At 35.8% G+C, this 21,065-nt stretch overlaps 3 protein-coding genes across 6 annotated transcripts in view; 1 reads left to right on the top strand and 2 right to left on the bottom strand.

Moving 5' to 3' along the window:
* LOC126762498 (serine-rich adhesin for platelets) overlaps positions 1-21,065 on the top strand; it is a 234,692-nt gene that overhangs the window by 85,455 nt on the left and 128,172 nt on the right. The gene's annotated exons all lie outside the window — the stretch shown is intronic.
* On the bottom strand, positions 651-1,791 carry LOC126762505 (protein matrimony-like). The gene has a single exon (XM_050479296.1). The coding sequence runs from the start codon at positions 1,641-1,643 to the stop codon at positions 768-770; it is 876 nt and encodes a 291-aa protein (XP_050335253.1). The 5' UTR covers positions 1,644-1,791; the 3' UTR covers positions 651-767.
* LOC126762507 (CD151 antigen) overlaps positions 5,207-21,065 on the bottom strand; it is a 56,206-nt gene continuing 40,347 nt past the window's right edge. For all 4 annotated transcript variants that reach the window (XM_050479299.1, XM_050479301.1, XM_050479300.1 and 1 more), the window contains 5 exons: positions 8,920-9,006; positions 8,446-8,637; positions 6,650-6,745; positions 6,250-6,546; positions 5,207-6,172 (listed from right to left, as the gene is read on the bottom strand). In XM_050479299.1, the coding sequence (XP_050335256.1) occupies positions 6,125-6,172; positions 6,250-6,546; positions 6,650-6,745; positions 8,446-8,637; positions 8,920-8,997 (711 nt within the window). In that variant the 5' untranslated portion in view covers positions 8,998-9,006 and the 3' untranslated portion in view covers positions 5,207-6,124. The remainder of the gene's footprint in view (positions 6,173-6,249; positions 6,547-6,649; positions 6,746-8,445; positions 8,638-8,919; positions 9,007-21,065) is intronic.

Raw genomic sequence — 21,065 nt, 5'->3', positions numbered from 1 at the left:
ACGTTACGAGTTTTCGAGAGAAAGTTTCAGCGGAAGATTTATGGTACTTTGCGCATTGGCAACAGCGATTACGTAGTCGATGGAAAGATGCTGTATGTAATATACGACGATATTGACATAATTCAGCGAATTAAGTGATCCCGACTACGCTGGCTAGGTGTCGTCCGAATGGATGATAACACTCCAACTCTGAGAGTATTCGACGCAGTATCCCCCGGGGGAAACAGAGGAAGACCTACACTTCGTTGGAAAGAAGTCTTCAGTTGACAACAAACAGAAAAAGAAGAACAACTGGTGCGCTGTTGTAAACTCGGCTATAACCGCGTAAGCGGTGTCTATGCCAATAAAGAAGAAGAAGATATAAATAATTGCTTTCTTTTATTGCGAGTAATGGTCTGGATTGCTCAACCTAATAAATTCCGACTTATTCGGAGCACTGGAAAAGCATGAAACGAGAGAAAAAGAGAGGAACGGAAATAATACATTTAAGAAGATTTGAAAAACTTAGCTATCCACAGTTAGCAGTTGGAACCCTGAGCCAACTAGTAGTACCAACTCGTCTACGGCTCACTCATAGCGCTTAGAAATAGTAAGAAGTCCGCTACTCTCCGCACTTTATCCGCCTACACTAACACACCTGAATCCAGTAATTTCATAGAATTTAAAGATAAATTTATTAAAAAACTTGAATAGACAATTGCTTTCACAAAATAAGCACTATACGAGGAATACATTAAAAATTAAAGAATTATACGAGAAACGAAGAATTAAAAGCCATTCAACTCGTTCAGCAAATCTAAGAGTATCTTTTGGTGCTCCATTGAATGTATGCCTAAACGCGGAATGTCCTCAGCGCGTAGATTCAAAAACTGCTCCAAGTCCATATTTTGCTCCTCAAAGCCATCAATGTACTGCTCAAGACCAACACTGCGCAGCAGCGTCGAGACATTCATGGTGCGATCGAGCAGATTGCTATTGCTGACATTTTTCGATGTATTACTGGTGTTGTTATTATTGTTGTAGTAATTACTTAAACTGTTGGTAAATGTGACATTGTTGCTGCTATTCAAGCTAACCGAAGTACTATCATTATTGCTACTGTTGTTATTGTTGTTGTTGTTATTGGCATAACCAAGTATAGCTGAACTATCTGGGCTCGTGTTGTCGATGCTGAAATCCGTATCCGAATTGGTGGTGGAGTTCAGCGTAAAGACCGGCGGTGAATCGCTGACGAAATGTTTGTGACAAGCGAACTTTTGCGGCATTTGTTGCTGTTGTTGTTGCAGTTGCTGTTGCACCGCAAATGTTTGTTTTTGTTGTACATTTTTCGATATCTTAAGCGGCACTTTGAAATATTCCTCCTTCACAGCAGCCGTCATCGCACGGGTCTTCTGCAGACTCTCCAGATTGGCGGCGACGCCAACGGCAACACCGCCGAGCAGCGTCTGCTCACAATCGTTGATGGGTGACAGTCCGGGCGATTGGAAGTTCTTCATTGTCGGCGTAAAGCAGCGCACATTTATGCGGTTAACAATTAGATTTTGCGCGTCCTGCAGCCGGCTGGGGTCAAAGACCATTGTAGGTGTGAGTTCGTACTTGAACTCCATCACCTGTGCCAGCGTGGGTGTTTTGCAGTTTTCCATTGTTGTTATTACGTATGATTACACAAATAATTTCTTATTTAAATAGCTTCTTAATACTTTAGTTTAATACATTTGGCTAGAAAATTTTGATACACAGTATTATTAATAAAACAAAGAGTGAAATGTGCGCCGTTAGGCTGGAATGTTTTGGCGCGCGCAGTTGGAGCCGTTAGACAACAGCGCGCTATGAAGTTATCTGTCAGTGCTAAGCTTAAATGACAGGGCAGGGTTGATTTTTTTGGCACTATAAACCAAAAATATTTTTCTTTATTTTAAATATTTTAAAGTTCTTTTAAAATCGGAACCAAGTTAATTTTTTATTTGTAATAACCTTAACCTTTTGTAAAACTTTCAGCAGATATTTCTACGACCCACCTTTACATATTTTCCATTAAGTAATCTAGATAAGGTCACTTCTGGCACCACGCCAGAAGGCATTCTATCCCCCTTGCTTTGTGTCATCTTGATCAACGAATTATTAGTTCTCCTCGACAGGAAGAACTTCAAGGTTCTCTGCTACGTGGATGACCACGCTGTCCTCAGTTCAGTGTTGAACCTTAGAGAGGTTCAAAGAAAGTACCCTTGAGATCTCCGCCGACTGGGTAGAATTGCATGGACTGATGTTTAATCCGGAGAAAATAAAAGTCTGTCTTTTCACAAGAAGAACGAAAACTTTGCAATTCAATCTCTCCTCTTCAAGGTGTATAACTGTTATACTCTACAGCTCGGTAAAATATCACGGTTCTAAGTCTTTTAGTCCAATATCTCGGAGTTATCCAAGATAACAAACTAAGCTGGAAAGAACAAATTGACCGTAGAGCTTCCAAAGCACTCCGAATCTGGAACTCCTACAGAGGAGCGTTGCGTCACATGATCTACTGGCTTAATATAAGCTATGTGGGGGATAGCAGTATCGAAAAACCACTGGAACAGGTACAAAGAACCTGCTGGCTGGAGATTACAGGGCTGAAAACTGCTTCAACAGAGGCTCTTGATGAAATCTGAACTCATTCTGTATTCTCGAATAAATGCATATGCGGAGAAACACATAGCCAATAAGATTATCCGCATTAAAAGAACATGCATAGGAGGAATTATTACTTACCGATTCAAACAGAAAGGATCATTGAAATAAAAACCCTTGTCCGGATGAAATGCGGGGCCATTTCGATACCGTCGTATCGGCTGCTGTGAAATTTGTGCAAAAGCGAAAACTTACTGTACAGCCGATAGCTTGGGTCCAAGTTTTCGGCAATTCTTAGTCACCCACACAGTAGGCTGTGCAGCACAAGTTGTCAAAAAGATCCTATCCACAATCATTGACAGCTCACATCTGTAGAGATCGACTTCGTTATAACGGCCTTCGTCTTTGTCAACACTGCACTGAACTAAAGCAGGCAACATACAGGGCGATCCGCCGACCGGTCATTTACAACAAACCCCAAAATATATATAATAGATCGCCTGCACGCAGAGAACATAGATGGGAAAGATACAGAACTACCAGATCACCGCACTCCGAACTCCCTATCAGCAACTCCCTATTAAGGGCCATAATATACGTCTCTCACACTGCACCAGCATGTCGACGAACTGGAGTAATATACTGAGCAAATTTCAGACGCAACCATTTTCCGACGGCTACTGAACGCAATTCACAGTAGCACCCACATTGACTCCCTTCCACTGAATTGCGTACTTGGAGTCCAAACACCACCCGTAAACTAGAGCTCATGTTGCTGCGTAAAACCAGGTTAAAGCAGGTTAAACTCCTACTTATCCAGAATTTCGCATTATTTCAGGGTGGTGTTCCATTTTACTCATTGAGAGATTTACTTCTAAGCACCTGTGTCCAGGATCCATTTTTTTGCTACGAATTTTTGGATAATCCCCCAGTTTTTTCGCTCTCCAGCATGACACCAATTAAATTGTCCACATTTATTGCGACAACCAGGTCTTCTACGGCGGTGCGACTTTACTTTTCTATGAAGGTTCTTTGTACGTTGTGTAGAAATTAAGTTAAGTTCTCCAAATTTGCGACTTGTCCATAAATTTAAATCTCTTATAAGTGTGGCCGTTTTCTTTAGCTCCACAGCTTTTTTTCCTGCGCTAGAATGTCAATTTTTTAGCACATCTACCCAAATCGCTCACAAAACTCAGTATATTAAGAGGCTGGTGGTTGTTGACATTAGGAGCTTTCTCTTTTCATGTGTGGACCCTCCTATGTTGGCCATTAGTCTGCTAAGATAGGAGCTGATTTGCGCTGCTTTCCTGCGGCGTGCTGAAGGTTTATATGGGGTCCAGTCTTACGCCTAGTTAATTCACAGATTTTTTTGTCATTATGTGCTTGGTCGTCAGCAGTAGTTGTTCTTTTTTTTGTAGCGAGCTGGAATCTCCAGCTGTGAGTCAGGCCATGTTTGTGTCCGACTCATGACCTAATTCAGCTTTCGTCGGGCTTCCTCCGTGTATCGGGCTGTGAGTACTGCTGCAATGTCTTCCACGTTTAAATATCTTTCAGCTGGCTTTTCAAATTTTAGTATTCTGTCTGGGCCTAAAATGGACCCTTGTGCTGCTCCTGACATTTTGTGCTTCGTAGCACAGCATTAAGGTAATCGGGGATTCTAAGATTTTTCTCTAAAGCGTCAATCATGTCCGCCCATCTCGCGCTATTAAAGGCAATTCGAACCTCTAAAGTTGCCAACACAACTATTTGCTGGTATTTGAGGCATCTACGCTGTGCGACTTTTACACTTTTAATGACGCTTCGGATAGCGGAAATTCCGTGTTTAAAACCGTGCTGTCTGTGGGAGAGTCCGCCAGCTTCATTGATAGCCGCTTTCACGCTGTGTCGCGCATGCATGGTGGGCGATATGCTGATGGCAAGCTTATCCAGATTAGACCCTGACATACAAAACCTACCATGGACTATTGTTTAAGGCAAAAGCACAATCTTCGACCAAATCGTTGAAATCGGACTACTATAGCATATAGCTATGACAAACTAAACAAACAAAATCAGTTCCTTTTATGAAAAACTTTTTCATTTATGCAAATCATTAAAGCTTCGGTGAAGTTTACGTTCTTGCTTGTTATTCTTCAAAATTTCAAACGACCTTAATCGTAATTGTGTAGTTTAACAATAATATATTTGACTTGTATTTCAACCAAAAAATTTCGATTTATAACGTAATTAGAGTTTACAGTTAAATACATACAGAGAATGAAGGAATTATATTTTATTACAGAATTGAAATATTTATTTATGCTTATAATTATGATATGCTCAAATAACGGACGATATATGCAAGACAAAGTATACGATATTGGAGTCTTATGTATAGTATTAATGAATACGATATTGCTTAAGTACGGTATACAGGTATTTATATAGACTTAAAAGCTATTAATGTATTGATTTTGGAGCACATTAAAATTTCAACGAAAATATTTTGTAATGGAGCTAAATACAACTAAAAAATATTACTAATCGTTTTTATGTATATTTATGTATTTAAGCTGACGATAGTAAAGCACAGCTGGCTGCTTAAGCGAAATTAACTGTCTTAAAGTATGTGAGTGATTTTCTAAATTACAACAAAGCACGCTTTTGTTTCAAACATATCTCGTAATTAGCACAGCTCTACGTAGCATAACTTTAGGCACTCGTAGCATAACTTTAGGCGCGCGTAGCATAGTCTTAGACACGCTTTTGTTTCAAACATATTTTATAGTTAGCACAACTTTCCGTAGCATACCTTTAGGAGCGCGTAGCATACTTTCAGGCGACCAGCTGCTCAAATACATATATTTTATGGTTTAAAGTAAATATTTATACATAGAATATATTTTAAAAATTAATGCATTGCTTTACAACAATGACAAATATTATACAAGTATACATATATGTATTTATTATGCACTTACAAATTCGAAAATAATACTTTTTTGATACAGCAGCGTTTCGTAACGCAAAAACTTGAATGAGCAATATTTAATTTACAAACAAAACTTGCTTAAAATAATTTTACAATTAATGGGACTGTGTGATAAATGGTACAACATGCAAATAATTAATTTTACGAATATGACGTAGGTTTCTAGCGCGCTGGCGCAGTTTAGTGGCCTACTTTCAGGCGTTAAGCCATAAAGTTTGTTTTAATTTTGTTTTGAGTATAATTTGTACGGTATTTTTAATTAACTGCCAATGGTTTTTGTTGGATTTGTGTAGCTCTGCGTGTACATATGTATTTTTAAGTAAAGGTGCGTGCTTAGATTTTGGACTTGTGTTGGGATTCTCATATGAATTTGCGTTATAGTGTATGAATATGTGTATTTGTGTGTATAAGTGTATTTGTGTGTGTATGTGTAAGCGCTTTTTTGTTGCTAATCAGTTGTATATACTTGCTCTTCTAATAATTCTGCAACTTCCAACACTTTTTTTGCTTATTTCTCGACATTACGCCTACTCATTGCCCATCCAACTATTCAATCATATTAAATAGCAGACATGAGAATATCATGCCAAATATCTGTAAGAGAAATTGTGCATAAATTTTTAGAAACTCAGTATTATTTAGAAAATGTTAACTATAACACAATTTCATACCATTAATATGGCCACCGCTATGGCAGTGCCGCCAATTAACGCCGCATGATCGCGTATGAAGTTTGTCGTCACATAGAGACAGCCCTGACTGTAGAGATTTGTTATTGTCGGGAAGATGCTGCAGTCTTTGCGTTGTCCTCCGAACAATTCCTGACAGCAAGACTCTGGTACGGGTCCGTAGCGATTCCAATCGTGCCAGGTGTCCACACCGCAGCACTGCAGACGCTCCTGCGTTTGATCCCACGCTAAAGTGACGTCACGACGGCTTCCGTAGAGTGCCATGGTGGCGCGCATTTCCTGTGAGGCACGAAATTTATTAATAAAAAATGTTGAAATTATTTTAAACAAAAATATTTTAATAATTAGTTTTAGTTTATTATATTTTTTTGCAGTGGCTTACCTGTCTCATCGTTTGCTGTACACGTTCCCTAAAGACATAGCCCAGTATGCCACCGATTAACATCGTCACAAACACTAGCGCCACAATTATGAAATACTGTAATGAAAAAGTCACATTATAGAAGTCTTATGAGAAAGCATTTATTACAGTAATAAAAAATATGAAGTTGCAATTAACCCTTAAACTAAATCTGCCTCTTAGTATAGGCGAAACTGAAATGAAAACTTTCTGTTAGCTACTTCATGGACAGACTTTCCTTTAATCTAATCTTCTTGCTGTCAGTGACAAATCCCTGCAGGAACAATACAAGTAGACCGTCGGAACAAGGGGTGCGGAAAACTGAATCAAAAACTGTCCGACTCAATCCCACTATTCATCTCTTTCATCCTTTGGGATTTGTATGGATCTCAAATATTAAATAAAGGGTGAAAAGTGCGTGATGTTTTGCTCCAAGGCCTAAATCGAAGCGAGATTGTCTGCATGGACACAACATTTGATATATCCTTACAGAAAAAACCCTAAAGGTGTGTTATCACACGATCTTGGTGGTCAATCGACCGGCCCAAAACGGAAATTATCTGCTCACTGAAGTGTTCTCTCAATAAATCCATTGATTAATGGGATGTGTGGAAAGTGGCACCGTCTTGTTGAAACCAAATGTCCCGAAGATCACGAGCTTCAATTTCAGACAACAAATAGTCGGTTATCATGGCGCGATATCTGTTATGTTCTCGCCGGTAACATTTTTGAAGAAATTTGGACGGACGATTCCATCGACTTACAAACAATACCAAGCTGTTGTTTTTCTTTAGATGACATGGCAGCTCTTGAATCTCTACAGCTTGCTCTTCGTCCCAGATGCGGCAATTTTGCCAGAGTCTAGCCGGAAATGGGCGTCATCGCTGAACAAAATATGTCTCGAAAAATTCTTGGAACTTTTAAAGAGCCCTTAGAGTGAAACGTTGTCGCTTGGGAAGGTTGAACGGCTTCAGTTCTTACACAAGCTTTTGTATGCTTTCAATTTAAGATCTCGACGTAAAATGCGCCAAGCCGTTCCATATGTCAGTAAAAACACCTACAACTAAGCTTATTTTTATTTCTCAGATTTCCTTAGGACCAAACGTACTTACGTACGAACTTCCCTTTACAAAATAAGGATTATAATTAAAGGAGTTGAACTTTGGAAGCCTGTTGAATGGTTTTCGATATATTTGTGTGATTTGTTATCTTAAGTCACGATCTGGATTTGAAAGCACGATACACAAGGAATATCTACTGGCTTGCTATGTAGATCCTCAAAATGTCGATGCGTGGCTCATTGGCCTACCAGACTAACTTAACTTAACCGATGTACCATATATCAGGCAAAGCAACTGTTTTTATCCTTCTACAGATCATTTAACTCGCCGTATAGGTATCTGTAATGTAATTTTTCAAATATCCAAGACTTATATAAGACATTTATTAGATATCAATTCCCCGAATATTATATATCCAATAATTTCGCTGTTTCTTTGACTTGGCAATTTTACTTTATCACAGGGCTAAGCTAATTTAGAGCATTTCTATGTTCGGGTCAATTCCAGAACAAGGTCATAATTCCCAAAAAGAATCGAAAATATCGACAAAAACGCAGCAGAGATGATAAATTGATTTTATAACTGCATTTACACAAATTTTCCCCGGATATTAAGGAAACATAATTTTTAATCAATTATTTTCTAATTAAATAATTTATAATACAATATACATATCAATAAAGAACACAATTTATCACATATTGAACTTGAACTCACCGTTAACAACAGGCATTTGACCTCTTTACCAGCCCCCACGCAACCCAAAAACGAGAGCAAACAAATCGCCACCGACGTAACCAATAAGACGTAAACGGCGCCCGAGAAGAGATTCGTGCCCAACAACTCATTCATAAAACTGCGATCCACGAGCGTCCATAGTGTAAGCGTAAAGACCGTTGCGCCGCCAACCTAAAAAATCAAACAGAGAGAGAGAAATAAAGAGAGAAAGAGAGGGAGAGGGAGAGATAGAGATAGAGAGGGAATTGAAAATTTAGCATGTAATAATGTCAAGAAAAATGTGTAAAGTAATGCTCCAATCAAACATTTTATAAAAAGCGACAAACAATTAGCTCTAATTAAGGTCACAGCACAAGCTGAAGCAAGGCTAAGTTTGACGCTTAAGTGCCAGAAAAGATTTAACAAATCAATTAAATGTGTTTATGTGCGTAATTAAGTTTTGATTATACTCACAAATATTATCAAATTCGAAATGAACAGGCTGTACTTGACGAACTGCCCGCAGCAGTCCATGCGCGAACTGAAACCCATGTCGTCGTCCTGCAAAACACGAAAAAAGTAATAATGAGTTGATAAATAATTGCTGCTTAAGTTTATAAAATGAGTGGTAATTCTTCATTTAGAAATTAATCAATAAACAGTTGACGCGGCGCGTAACTAATCGTGCGTGTTAAAAAGCCAATGTCAAACACATTAGACTGATTTGTGCGTTTACGCGACGGGGCAAGAGCTTTACGCACACTACAGCGGGGTCTTGGACTTTACAGCTTAGAGATTCGTCACTAAACACTTAACATTGTTGTTGTAATTTAATTTAATTTTAAATTTGTATACCCTTTTCATGGTATATTAAGTTCGACACGTAGCTTGTAAGATACAGAGAGACCAGTTGGAGACTCTATAAAATATATACATACATATATACATGAGCAGCATGGCGCGCTGAGTCGATTTAAACGAACTGAAACTTTGCACACGTCCTTTTCTTGCCAAGAAGCTGCTCATTTGTCGGAATCGCTGTTATCGGACCACTATATCATATAGCTGTCATACCAATTGATCGCTCCAAATCAAGTTCTTGTATGGCAAACTTTTTTATTTGACGAGATATTTTCAAGAAATTTTGCACTGAATATAACATAAAGTAGCGCTATAATCTCTTAATATATTGTTCAGATCGGAACACTATAGCATATAGCTGTCATACAAACTGAACGATCAAAATAAAACTCTTGTATGGAAAGCTTCTTCATTTCGCAAGATATGCTGACGAAACTTGGCATTAATTATTAACTATAGCAGTGCTACAATATACTAGAATATTGTTCAGATCGGAACACTATAGCATATAGCTGTCATACAAACTGACCTGTTAAAATAAACTCCTTGTACGGAAAACTTTTTTTTTTATTTACATATAAAGGGTATAATGCCCACGTAGCAACCGAAATAAAATTTTTTTCTGATTTTTTTACTTTTGAGCTGTCATTTCGGTCACGCTGAATTTGTCAAAAGTGATTACAAATTAAATTAATTGCATTCGCTACGGGCACTCAGACTTCGAAGAGTTAAAAATAAAAAATAGAGAATGAAATATCTGTTTTATTGTACTTAATAGTCCACAAGCATTTTATATACAAATTACCAATATCCGTCAATACTGGGAATTACGAGTAAGTACACTTGTCAATGCGCCGATATCCAATACAATCGCACTCGTTTTATAAACGGATTTCGGAAATCGTCAGCGAGTGCAAGTGCTTGAGCCAGCCATGCTTTGAGCGACAGCTGATGCCCAAGCGCGTTTCCGGACCTAAACGCGTGCACACATACTCCTACATATGCACACACATATACAGCGTATTTTGAGTAGCACTTGTTATAAATTCAATTTCCATAGCTGGGTAATACCCATAGCAATGATACCCACTCCGAAAGCAGCGCGATAGTGAGTTCAATGGCTGCGCAGACGCCACAGAACATGTTAATAAGGCGGTTGCTATGTGGTCGCTTACTGTTAAGAATCCCATATGAGTCACTACAGCTTGATTGATATGCGTAGTAAAGAGTACGCAAGCTGATAATCTGACATGAAGTGCTTGATGCCTTATTTGGTTTAAAGTTGTTAATTGGCTCAAAATTATTTTTAGAAAACGCTAGATAACCATTAAGATACGTCTGTATGTATGTATTTTTTGCTTTCTATTTATTATATAGACAGAATAAGATATACCTTAAATACAAGTATACACGTAAGTTAGGTTCATTCACTATCAAAGCATTACACTTGGACAATGTTAATGAAGTTCTTTGTGATTATTAGCAAAACTCCTGAAAAGAGTTTATATAAAGAAAAGACCTTGAATCCATCTTAAAACCGCTAAGATCGATCGATTTCGATTCCCGCTAGTTCATTTGGTGGGCTGAAGCTCTGACTGCTAAAATTTTTCAGCCTTAGATTCACGCAAGCAGGACAGTTGAAATGATTATACCTCACGATGTTCTAACAACTTCGATAGTTGGCATTCGACAATTTTAGTTCTATCGGTTGGGTGCCAGTCGGTTATTGTTCCAACTGAAGCCCTACAATTGTAGAGAAATTGCACTTTGCTACCGGTAAGAAGATCACTGTAGCAATTCATACAGAGCAAAAAAAAACACCGTTCATGTAAGTTCCGGCAACTGACTAATGCTCCCTGTGCTCATATGAAGGCCAATCCTCGAACAGTAATCGGAATTCCCTCCAAGTCCCAGTCCAATAATACTAATGGCGAATTGCGTTTCAGCTCTGTGCTCAACGATTTCTTGAATCACCAAAATAAAGTCAGCAATACGATTTTGCACTGTCAATCTTGTCCCAGCGATTCCTCGAATTACCAAAGTTTATTAAATCGGCATTAAAAATTTTCACTTTCTTGCCTATCCCCGGTCATTCTTGGAATCAACAAGACTGTACAAGGTTATCATTACTAAAATTCATCCAAAGACGAAATCCGAGAGGAGGAAAAACTTTTTATTCCAATTCTCTCTCTCTTCACTTTCATCCCTGTCCCCAGCGGTTCTTGGAATCAAGATTGCAAAAGGTTATCATTACTAAAATCCATTCAGGGAGATCCAAAAAACGAAATCCGGGAAGAGGAAAACTTGTTTATTTATTGTTGGCTCTGGGGCATGTCGAACGAATATTTTGAGGTTCTAAATAATATGCAAAAGAGGCTTAACAACATAAAAGTATTAGACATTTCCAAATCCTCTCCAATAAAGTAAAGTTTAGATTTTACATTTTCCTATCTAAGTAATCAGAATAGTTAATTTTGACAATCCTCCTCTGAAGCTTAACTAGAACAAAAATAGTAATAGATATATTAATGCAGAAGACTTTGTCAAAGGTTAAGAAAAAGGCTTTAAAATGAAAATGATTGGGATTTTAGTTTCGCCAATTTTAAGCACAATAGATTCCATTCCAGTAAATGTAGAGTTGAAATAAAATTAGACTATCTGTTCCTGGTATTTAAAGAGAAAATGGTAGAAGCTTGTTCTCAATGATTTAAACAATATCTAGCAATAAGAAGTAAGATATACCGCTGATTACCGAATTCGAAACCAAATTTGATGAAGTAGTTTTGTCTAAAGAAGTCTAGTACTCATCCTCAAACCACAACCATATGTTTCATGACTCAAACCAAAAAAACATCCGTTATTCATGCGTGTATTCTAAGTTTTTCAGCATGACTCACTAACTGTTTACAGAAAAATTAACGATTATTAACACAAAAAAAAACTTTTTGTGACAACGCTGTACGACAAGAAAATATTTATATACATAATTCTCAAATTCAAATATTTGTTGCTCTAAATTAATGTTATCAGGCACGTGAAATAAGACAAATTTTTGAGTCAAGCTATGTCAGATCGCTGCTTCTGCTGCTACTTTTGAAATATTAAAACAGCGTATGTTGACCATAACTTCTTTATAGTGAAACAAAACAAATCTGCGCCACACGCCAATGATTCATTCATAAATATACATATGTATATAATATACCATATAGAGGCACATACATACATATGTATGAATATATTTGATATTAGCGAAGCTACATATATAGTACTCTGAAGCGCTTAATTGGCTATAATTTGGATATTTGTCGAAAAAGCGCCACCAGCCAAAAGCGTAAAGAACTATAACAACAATAATAACATCCAAAACAAAACAATAACAACAACCAAACCAAAAACAATTACACATCAAATAATAACAAAGAATACAAGCCAAAAAAAAGAAGCATCAAGTCTTAAGTTTTAGAAAGGTTGAAAGACGCTTGAACCAAAATACAGCATGTGTGTTTGTCCGCATATAACTTCTATGTAAATATGTATGAATGTGTAGAATATGTGTATAATGGTTAAAAACAAAACTGTTGGTATGGAAACTTTAACGAAAAATAATGTGATAATTGGTGGCTGGAATATTTTTTACCACCTTTAGGTTATGGTAACTGACAATTATGCTAATTGTCAGCTGAATGTACAGTTTTGTGTAGTTTAGTAGCAGACGCAGATTTTTGTAATGTGACATGTGAAAGTTATGATGGCAGAAATAATTGATGTTGGGTATTTTAAGTAAGCAAAAAGCTCAAGGAATAGAAAATTATGAATTTATTATTATAATGCAATTTAATGATAATTCAAGATGATATCACTTTACGCCAGATCGTAACCAGAATGACGGATTGGCGCTTTAACCAATGAAAAACGATTCTACGAGTGACATAAAGTGTACTAAAGAGGGAAACAAAAAGGAAATGCTGCCACTTGTAATAGCTCTCTTCGTTTCACCAAACCTTGAAGAGTAGAGAATCGAACAAAAAATTGGTATGAAGCTCCCAGCTATTGGTATAATTAATTAGTGATAGAATGGCAAACTTTACATCATTTTAATGTGAGCGGCTAAGTGAAAAGGAAACTAATATAAATCACATAGATTGGTATAATCACAAAAAAAAATAGAATAACAAGAATTATGAACCATAAACGACATAAACAAAAAAGTTCTTAAAATCACATAGACTGGTATAATATACTTGAGATAGAATAGTAAGAGTTTCATCCCTCAAACAATGTGAAAAACAAAATGTTAAAAAAAAGTCAAAATAAGACCTACTGGAATAAACAAAAAGAGCACATTATCAATATGAACAAGAAAATGGTATAAATTACATGGACTGGTATAATAAAACTGAAGTAAGCAGCAAAATGGTAAAGATTCAGAGGCTGGTATAATCAATTTGATAGAGACTGGTATAATATACTTGAGTTAGAATAGCAAGAGTTTCATCCCTCAAACAATGTGAAAAACAAAATGAAATAAATAAGTAAAAATAAGACCTACTGGAATAATCAAAAAGAGCACATTAACAATATGAACAAGAAAATGGTATAAATTACATGGACTGGTATAATAAAATTGAAGTAAGCAACAAAATGGTAAAGATTCAGAGGCTGACATAATCAATTTGATAGAGAATAGCAACATTTTTATACCATAAATTGGTATAAATACATAAAAATCACAACTACAGGCATAATAAACAGACTGCAGCTATGTGAACAAGAAACTGACGTAAATAATATAAACTGGTATAATCAAACAATGATAGAAGAGCAAGACATTAACGATATGAACAAGAAAATGGTATAAACCACATGGACTGGTATAATAAACAATAAAATACTATAAATACCAAAGACTGGTATAAAAAATTTGTGAGAGAATAGCAAAATATTTATACCACTTTAATAACATGAACAATAAAATGGTATAAATCATATAGACTGGCATATGTTAATAGTTTAATGAGAGGTGCTACGTAAACAAGAAATGGCATAAATCCAATGCACTGGTATAATCAAATAGAGTTAGAATAGCACACGTTTTACCATTTTAATTCAGTATTCACATACTCTCTACTTTTCTATTCAATTAGCTAACTTTTCAGCTGTAAATGTCGTTGGTATATTTTTTTACAAGAGACTGACGAATCGAGGAATATATGTATATATCGTCACCTAAATTGCAAAATAACCTAACGCCACTTTTCATAAGTTTAGGCGAAGTGAAAACGATATAATAACTCTTAAAGTTGAGGCCACTGACTCCGAATTTCCGTAGTAAATTTTAATAATTTCGGCTCGTTGTGTAATCGTATATCTTTCCATAACGAAATGGCAAGGCTTACTGAAGAAAAATATTAAAAGAACGTGGAAAAATATGGCGTTGTTTGCCTTACTGAAAAACTCTATAAAAACACGCCTATTCAAACAAAATTTGAGTTTTGGTTATACTTGTATATTGGTTATATCTGACAGCGGAAGCTGAAAATTTTAAGCTGCATAATCATATATAAATTTTAATTTTTTGATGCTACGTTTTTTTGCATTTTAGGTGACAATATGTAAGAAAGCAGCCACTTGCCTTTCGAAGATAGCATTTTTTAAAATATCTATACTCAATAACCTCTCTTAGTCATGCCTTGACTCAAAACTGCTCTGCACTCCTTATTTCAACAAGATATTAGATTAGTTGAAGAGTCAACAATGCTTATTTAAGCGCAAATGTGCTAATTATTTGCACACTACTGTGTACAGATACAAAACAGTCACTGTCTATTGGCAATAACCTACAATTTGCGACAATTTTGTGGTTAGTTAGAATTATTTAGTTGGTAGAAAAAATTTAAAAAATTACGCTGCGAATGCTTTGAGGTATATTTAGCGTTTCAAAAATTAACTAAAATAAGCATAAAAGTATGTAGCATTATACATATGCACAGTTACTAGTTAAGCGCATTTTAGCACCTGTTGTGCTCATTATATTAAATGTAAGTATATTTACGTGCTTAATACACGACACTGAAATTGCAGGCAGCATATTGTAAATAAGCAAAATATATTGCAAATAAAAAAAAATTTATAGAAAAAATAACCACAAAAAATCCTCCGCCAATTTTTCAACATATTTCAGCAAATGAATGGGAATTATTGTTGGTTGGCAGTGCTGAAAAATGCGCAAAAATATTAAGTACACAAGGCGTCTGACTAAGTCTGACGCATTTTTCAGTTAGAGAGTGACTATTAAATAGAAAAAATATTTAAATCGCTGGGAATCGTGCTAAATCAAGACAAGCTGTCTCTTTTTTGATGTACTGCGCTTCGTTTACTTTTTATATTTGTGCTAACAAATCTTCAACGAATGCCGACCAATTTACTGACAAAATAAATTGCCGCCAAGTCAAGTAGTTTGGCTGCGAGCTTTGGATTTTATTTAATTACTTTTGACTTTAATACGGTTATAAATAAAATTTATTACCACAAAGTGAGCTAAATGAGTTTTATTTGGAGCAAAAATTTTAACTAGCGCGTTGCTTTGTAATGAACGAAATTAAAGGTATTAAAAAAAGAAAAATTTAAAAAATTAAAAAAGTTGATTAAAAATATAAAAATTAAATAAAAATCAGCAGTGAAAGCACAGAAGCTTCCTCCAGTAATCATTACTATGTTCTTTTATTATTATTATTTTATTTTATTCTATTTCATTTGATTTAATTTAATTTAATTTGATTTAATTTAATTTAATTAATCACTTTCCTGCAACTCAATATCAATTCTTGTCAGCCGTAGTCTGTATTTTGATTATTTTTATTTACCACGTGCCCGCTGTCTCGTAATCTGAGATGTTAGAAAGGAAAAAAATTTAAATGGTAGAAAGTGTAAAAGCTGAAAATGGCGCATAACTTTGATTTTGCCACGGGGTTTTTAACAGATTGCTGGAAATTATGGAATTTTATTAATTTCACGGTTTAATTAAAACCCGTAGAAGTCTTCAAAAGGTTTTACAAATTTAAAGCTGAAGGCTGTTTAAACAAATAAAAAGTAATAGCTTTCTTAAGGCACCGGACGAGCCGAAACCCAAAAAATCGCGCATGGAGAAGTCAACAGTGAAGACAATGCTGCTTTTTTTTCATGATTCCAAGGGTATTGTCCACAAAGAATTTGTTCCAACCGACCAAAACGTTAGTGCGGCATTCCACCTTGACATGTTCGGCCCGAATATCGCGAAGATGAATGTTGGCGTTTGTGCGATAAAGCGCCGTCTCATCGATCGACGCTTGTGACCAATTATTTGACCAAAAATCACATTTTAACCATTAACCACTGCCCGTATTCACCTTATATGGCATCGTGCGACTTCTTCCTTTTCGAAAAAATGCATTTGCCCATGAAAGGAAAGCGTTATGCAGACGTAGAGACCATTCAAAAGGCTTGCACCGGCATACTGGCGCCCATACCGGCCAACGAGCTAAAACAATCTTTCGACATGCTTTTGGACCATGCAAAAAGCTGTATTGAAGTATTTTGAATAAAATAAATTGATTTTGCCGAAAAAATCATTTGTTCTGTTTTTTTTAAAGTCCTGTTTACTTTGAAACACACCTTGTAGTTACATATATGTGGGAGGTAAAAGACCTTTTAGCGAACCTAAAAAAGTTTTAAGGAACCAAACAAGTTTTCCAAACAAAAGCTCCGTTGGGAGCACATTTTGGCTTCGGTAGTAAACAGTAGTTTTGGTTCTGGCGTTATGCACGGAGTTAGAGAATTTAGTTAGGTTTTTATTTATTAATAATATTTTTCTGAGCTATATGATCCACTTGACTATCAGCGCATGCCAGAATTCAATATTCATAGACAATCAATATACTACATTCGTCATCGATTCACCACCCTACTCGCTCTCCTCGGATGTTGCGCTCTTCTCAAAGTTTATTTGTGAAGCAACAACAAAGATATTTTTGTGAACAAAGACTATGCGAATGCTTCATTAATGGGATATAACCATCTTCAGCAAAAATTGGAATTTCATTTTACGGATTTTAGACCAGTTTTACTCTTGCGAATGGCTGAACTGCCAAATTACTGCCAAAAATTAAAAAATACAAACAAAAAAGTAATTGATTTTAAAACTTAAGACTTGGAATAGCATATATATTTCAAAATAAAACGTGCCTTCAGGTATTTCAAGCGACTGGTATAATGTGTTTGATTCATTGCTCTCAAATGATTGACGAATAAAGAGTGCTTATACGAACTGACAAAAAAAAACTCTATTTTCACTTAAATTCTTAGTATTGCCTTCAAAATAGACTCCTGGGCCAGTACAAGCATACCGTTTGAACCAATTTTTCATACACCTGTTATAAGCCTTTGAGCTGAGACGGCCTACATTGCCTTCAGCAAAATTTATTTTTTCGGTTCCTACTAATTTCTGTAGCGCCATTCTTGAAATTGTCATACTTGTACATTTGCGACGGCAACTTCATAAACTCATGTCTCGTCAGCAGTAATGATACGTTTCATGATTGTGGGATGCTAAGCCACGTTGTCTAATAGGTACTTCTGTTGCGATCAGGCATATTTATAGCCGTTTAAAGCTCTGGTTGATAGCGGTCACGACGTTATACCATTATATGGGATCTACAAGTTCAAAGTCGTCTCCGAACGAATAATGAACTATTTGAGAACTTCTGCTTGCCAAAAACCACATTCAATACACTAAAATTTAATCTATAATATATGAGTATTAGAAAAAAATCTCTTTCAAACTTATATGAGCTCCTAAACTAAAAGTTAGATTTCGGCTAAACGCGATTAGATTTCGAGTTTCTAGAAATCTAAATTATGTTTTTCGCAAAAAGCTGATTCAGTGGTTGAACTCACGCCACCATTTTTCTTGAACTTCTAACAGCAAAGCTTCACCTTTGACTACGTTTAAATTATTATTTAAATTAATATCACTGAATCACAATTCATAACAAAATTATTTAATTATTTTATTAAATTTATTTATTTGTTTGTTAAACATTTCTTTATTAACATGTTTTGTTGTTTTTTAGTTTTTATTATTTTTATTATTTTTTATATCTTTTTTTTATTTTTTTATATATATATTTTTTTTTAATATATAAAATTCTGTGCTGACTTCTTTTAAGTTTTTTTAAGAGCATTTAAGTCTCGGAAAATAACTGAGCCACTATTTAATATATATTTAGAACAATTTTTATATTTTTCAAATATTTTTCACAAACTCCGCAATATACCTTTTGATCAGCGTGTTTTTAGAAACTTGTCTTTCAAAAATGTTCACAATTTGCGCACAACGCGTATTCCCCGACAGCACAGCTGTGCTAGTCAAAACGGTTTACTTGACTTTTCCGTTTTTTTCGACTGTTAGTCTCGAGCGTGCTTACAAACACACATATTCCCATCATGCATACATACAGACATCGCTAAGCCCGCTCGCTTTTTTGCTTTGCGCACAAATAAATGCTCAAACGAAGATCGCCAGCGCCGCTTGAAATTATGCAGCCAAGTCATGCTCCACAAGTACATTTAACCATGACCCACTTTACGAACATTAAATGAATGTTAGTCTACAACTCATAGTAGACACACACAAATGCCGCTTTGCTTAGTAGCTGCACACATACGTGCGTGTGCATGTGTGTATGTAAGTGTCTATTTGCTTGTTCGCCTCGTTGTACGTGCAACGACGCAGCAGCGTGCTTAGACGACTTCGCATTAGTGTGGCGAACGCATGCGCATGCGCATTGTTTACCATTGGCGCTTTTGACTTTTGATACACATACGCGCGCATTTGCTCAGTTTTGCGTGTGTATATCTTTTTATATAGCAAATAAGTGTTGTAAAGCTCAAACAACATGTAATTTGCTGCTCTTTAATTGTTTGTCCAAAAAATACCGTAAAAAAATTGCTCGTAAATTATTTGTATGCGCTCTACACTGCACGCTCTTTGTAGCCTCTTAACTCAACAAAACCGCTAATTTAGTAATTCATTCAACACATTGAAAATAAAAACACGAGCTATTGTTGTAAAGACGGTAGCGAACTTGTTAAAATGCGTTCAGCGCATGCGTAAGAAACATGTCCGTCGTTGACGCGCTTGTGAGCACGCCTCTCTTTGCAGGCCAACATGTTGTTACTTATTTTCTATTACGTCTACTTGAGTTTCTGTGTAAAATCGCATTACACGATGTCGCCATTTATGACCGTCAAACCGGCAAAATGAAATCGAAAGTTTGAATTCAGTCAAATGCTGTGGAGTTAAGTGGACATAAAGTGGTAGTTAGAAAGAGAGGAAATATTTGTCTTTGATAAAAGAGTAATGACTCAAAATTCATAGTGGTAAACCCATATTTATAAATATTTCTTAACAGAGTCATACATATCTATCAAAATCAAAGGTTTCAAAATATCTGAAACTTGAAATTTTCATACGACCAATCTTTCAGACCTATAAAGCCTTACTTAAAAAGCTGAATATCTCGAGAAGTATTAATGATAGCGATTTTGACCTTGGACCTTTTTTGTAGCAAAAAAATTTCCTACAAGTTTGTGATGAACATTTCTTCTATAGCTCTTGTCATTTACGAGATATATACAAAAAAATGCGAATTTCAGGGAAAAATCAGGTTTAGAGCCCCGTACTACCTCGCCGGTGTGAGTTACGACTTTGTTGCACTGAGCACTTATGTAGAGTGAACAATTCTGAGAAATATGCGTCTAAAGTCAAAGCGATGCCATAAAATACCTCTGATCTGTAGGAGTTTAAAGAAAAAAAATCACGATTGTAGTGTATTTTCTATGGAAAATTTTTACATGCCTTGGTCGAGTTCTTAATGTTAATATTAAGGGCTAAAATTTTCAGGGAATGTTTTTTTAGGGTATTTCCAAGGAAATTTCGTGACGGGACTGAAAAAAATTAATAGTTCAAAAAAACAAACACCCTAATGCCACATACTAAAAAAATGTTCCGCGGTTTTCATAAAGTACCTCACATCCCATCATATGGAGTAAAGTCAGCCGGTTTTGCGAAAATTCATATTTTAACTATATGGAGGCTAGGTCAAGCTTTCACCAAATCTTATCTATTTTAGGCACAAGGATACACTGTTATGAGTAAAATACGCTCTTTTTTTTCCTTGAGATAACTCACATTTCGGCCGATATATGTAGTATAAAGGTACCCGATTTAACCCATTTTTGACACACAGATATACTGTTATCAGGAAAGGATTCTCAATGAATGTCAATTAAATATGTCACGCATTGAACCCCTTTAAGCCTGGTATTTAGTAACCCTTTGTATGCCGACACCACTAGTGACACGATAACCATTATGAAGTTGAGTATTTAACTCAATAATAGTTCGTAAGCCTGTAAATGTTATTGTTGTTGAGACTGCGACCTATCATAATCCACTCGTCGATTTATAAATTTTTAAATACAGTCTTCAAAAATGATCACCCAACACAAAGTGTTTAAAGAGACAACAGGTTGTAAAAAGCCAACTTCAGATTTCACGAAAGCATACAGTAAAAACTATGAGATTTTAACTTGAGAGCACAGTACATAAAGAAGTCTAATCTTTCGTCGATTAAACTAACATAGTCTGGATTTACATTACTTCAAACGATGACATAAACACCAACACGAAAATTACATCTCCACATAAATAGAGAATG

Source organism: Bactrocera neohumeralis, chromosome 6 (assembly GCF_024586455.1).
Source record: "Bactrocera neohumeralis isolate Rockhampton chromosome 6, APGP_CSIRO_Bneo_wtdbg2-racon-allhic-juicebox.fasta_v2, whole genome shotgun sequence".
Taxonomy (NCBI): domain Eukaryota; kingdom Metazoa; phylum Arthropoda; class Insecta; order Diptera; family Tephritidae; genus Bactrocera; species Bactrocera neohumeralis.
This window is presented reverse-complemented; position numbering and strand designations above follow the sequence as displayed.

Excerpts from the sequence above, each read along its gene's own strand:
- LOC126762505 (XM_050479296.1), bottom strand. The coding sequence starts at position 1,643 with ATGGAAAACTGCAAAACACCCACGCTGGCACAGGTGATGGAGTTCAAG.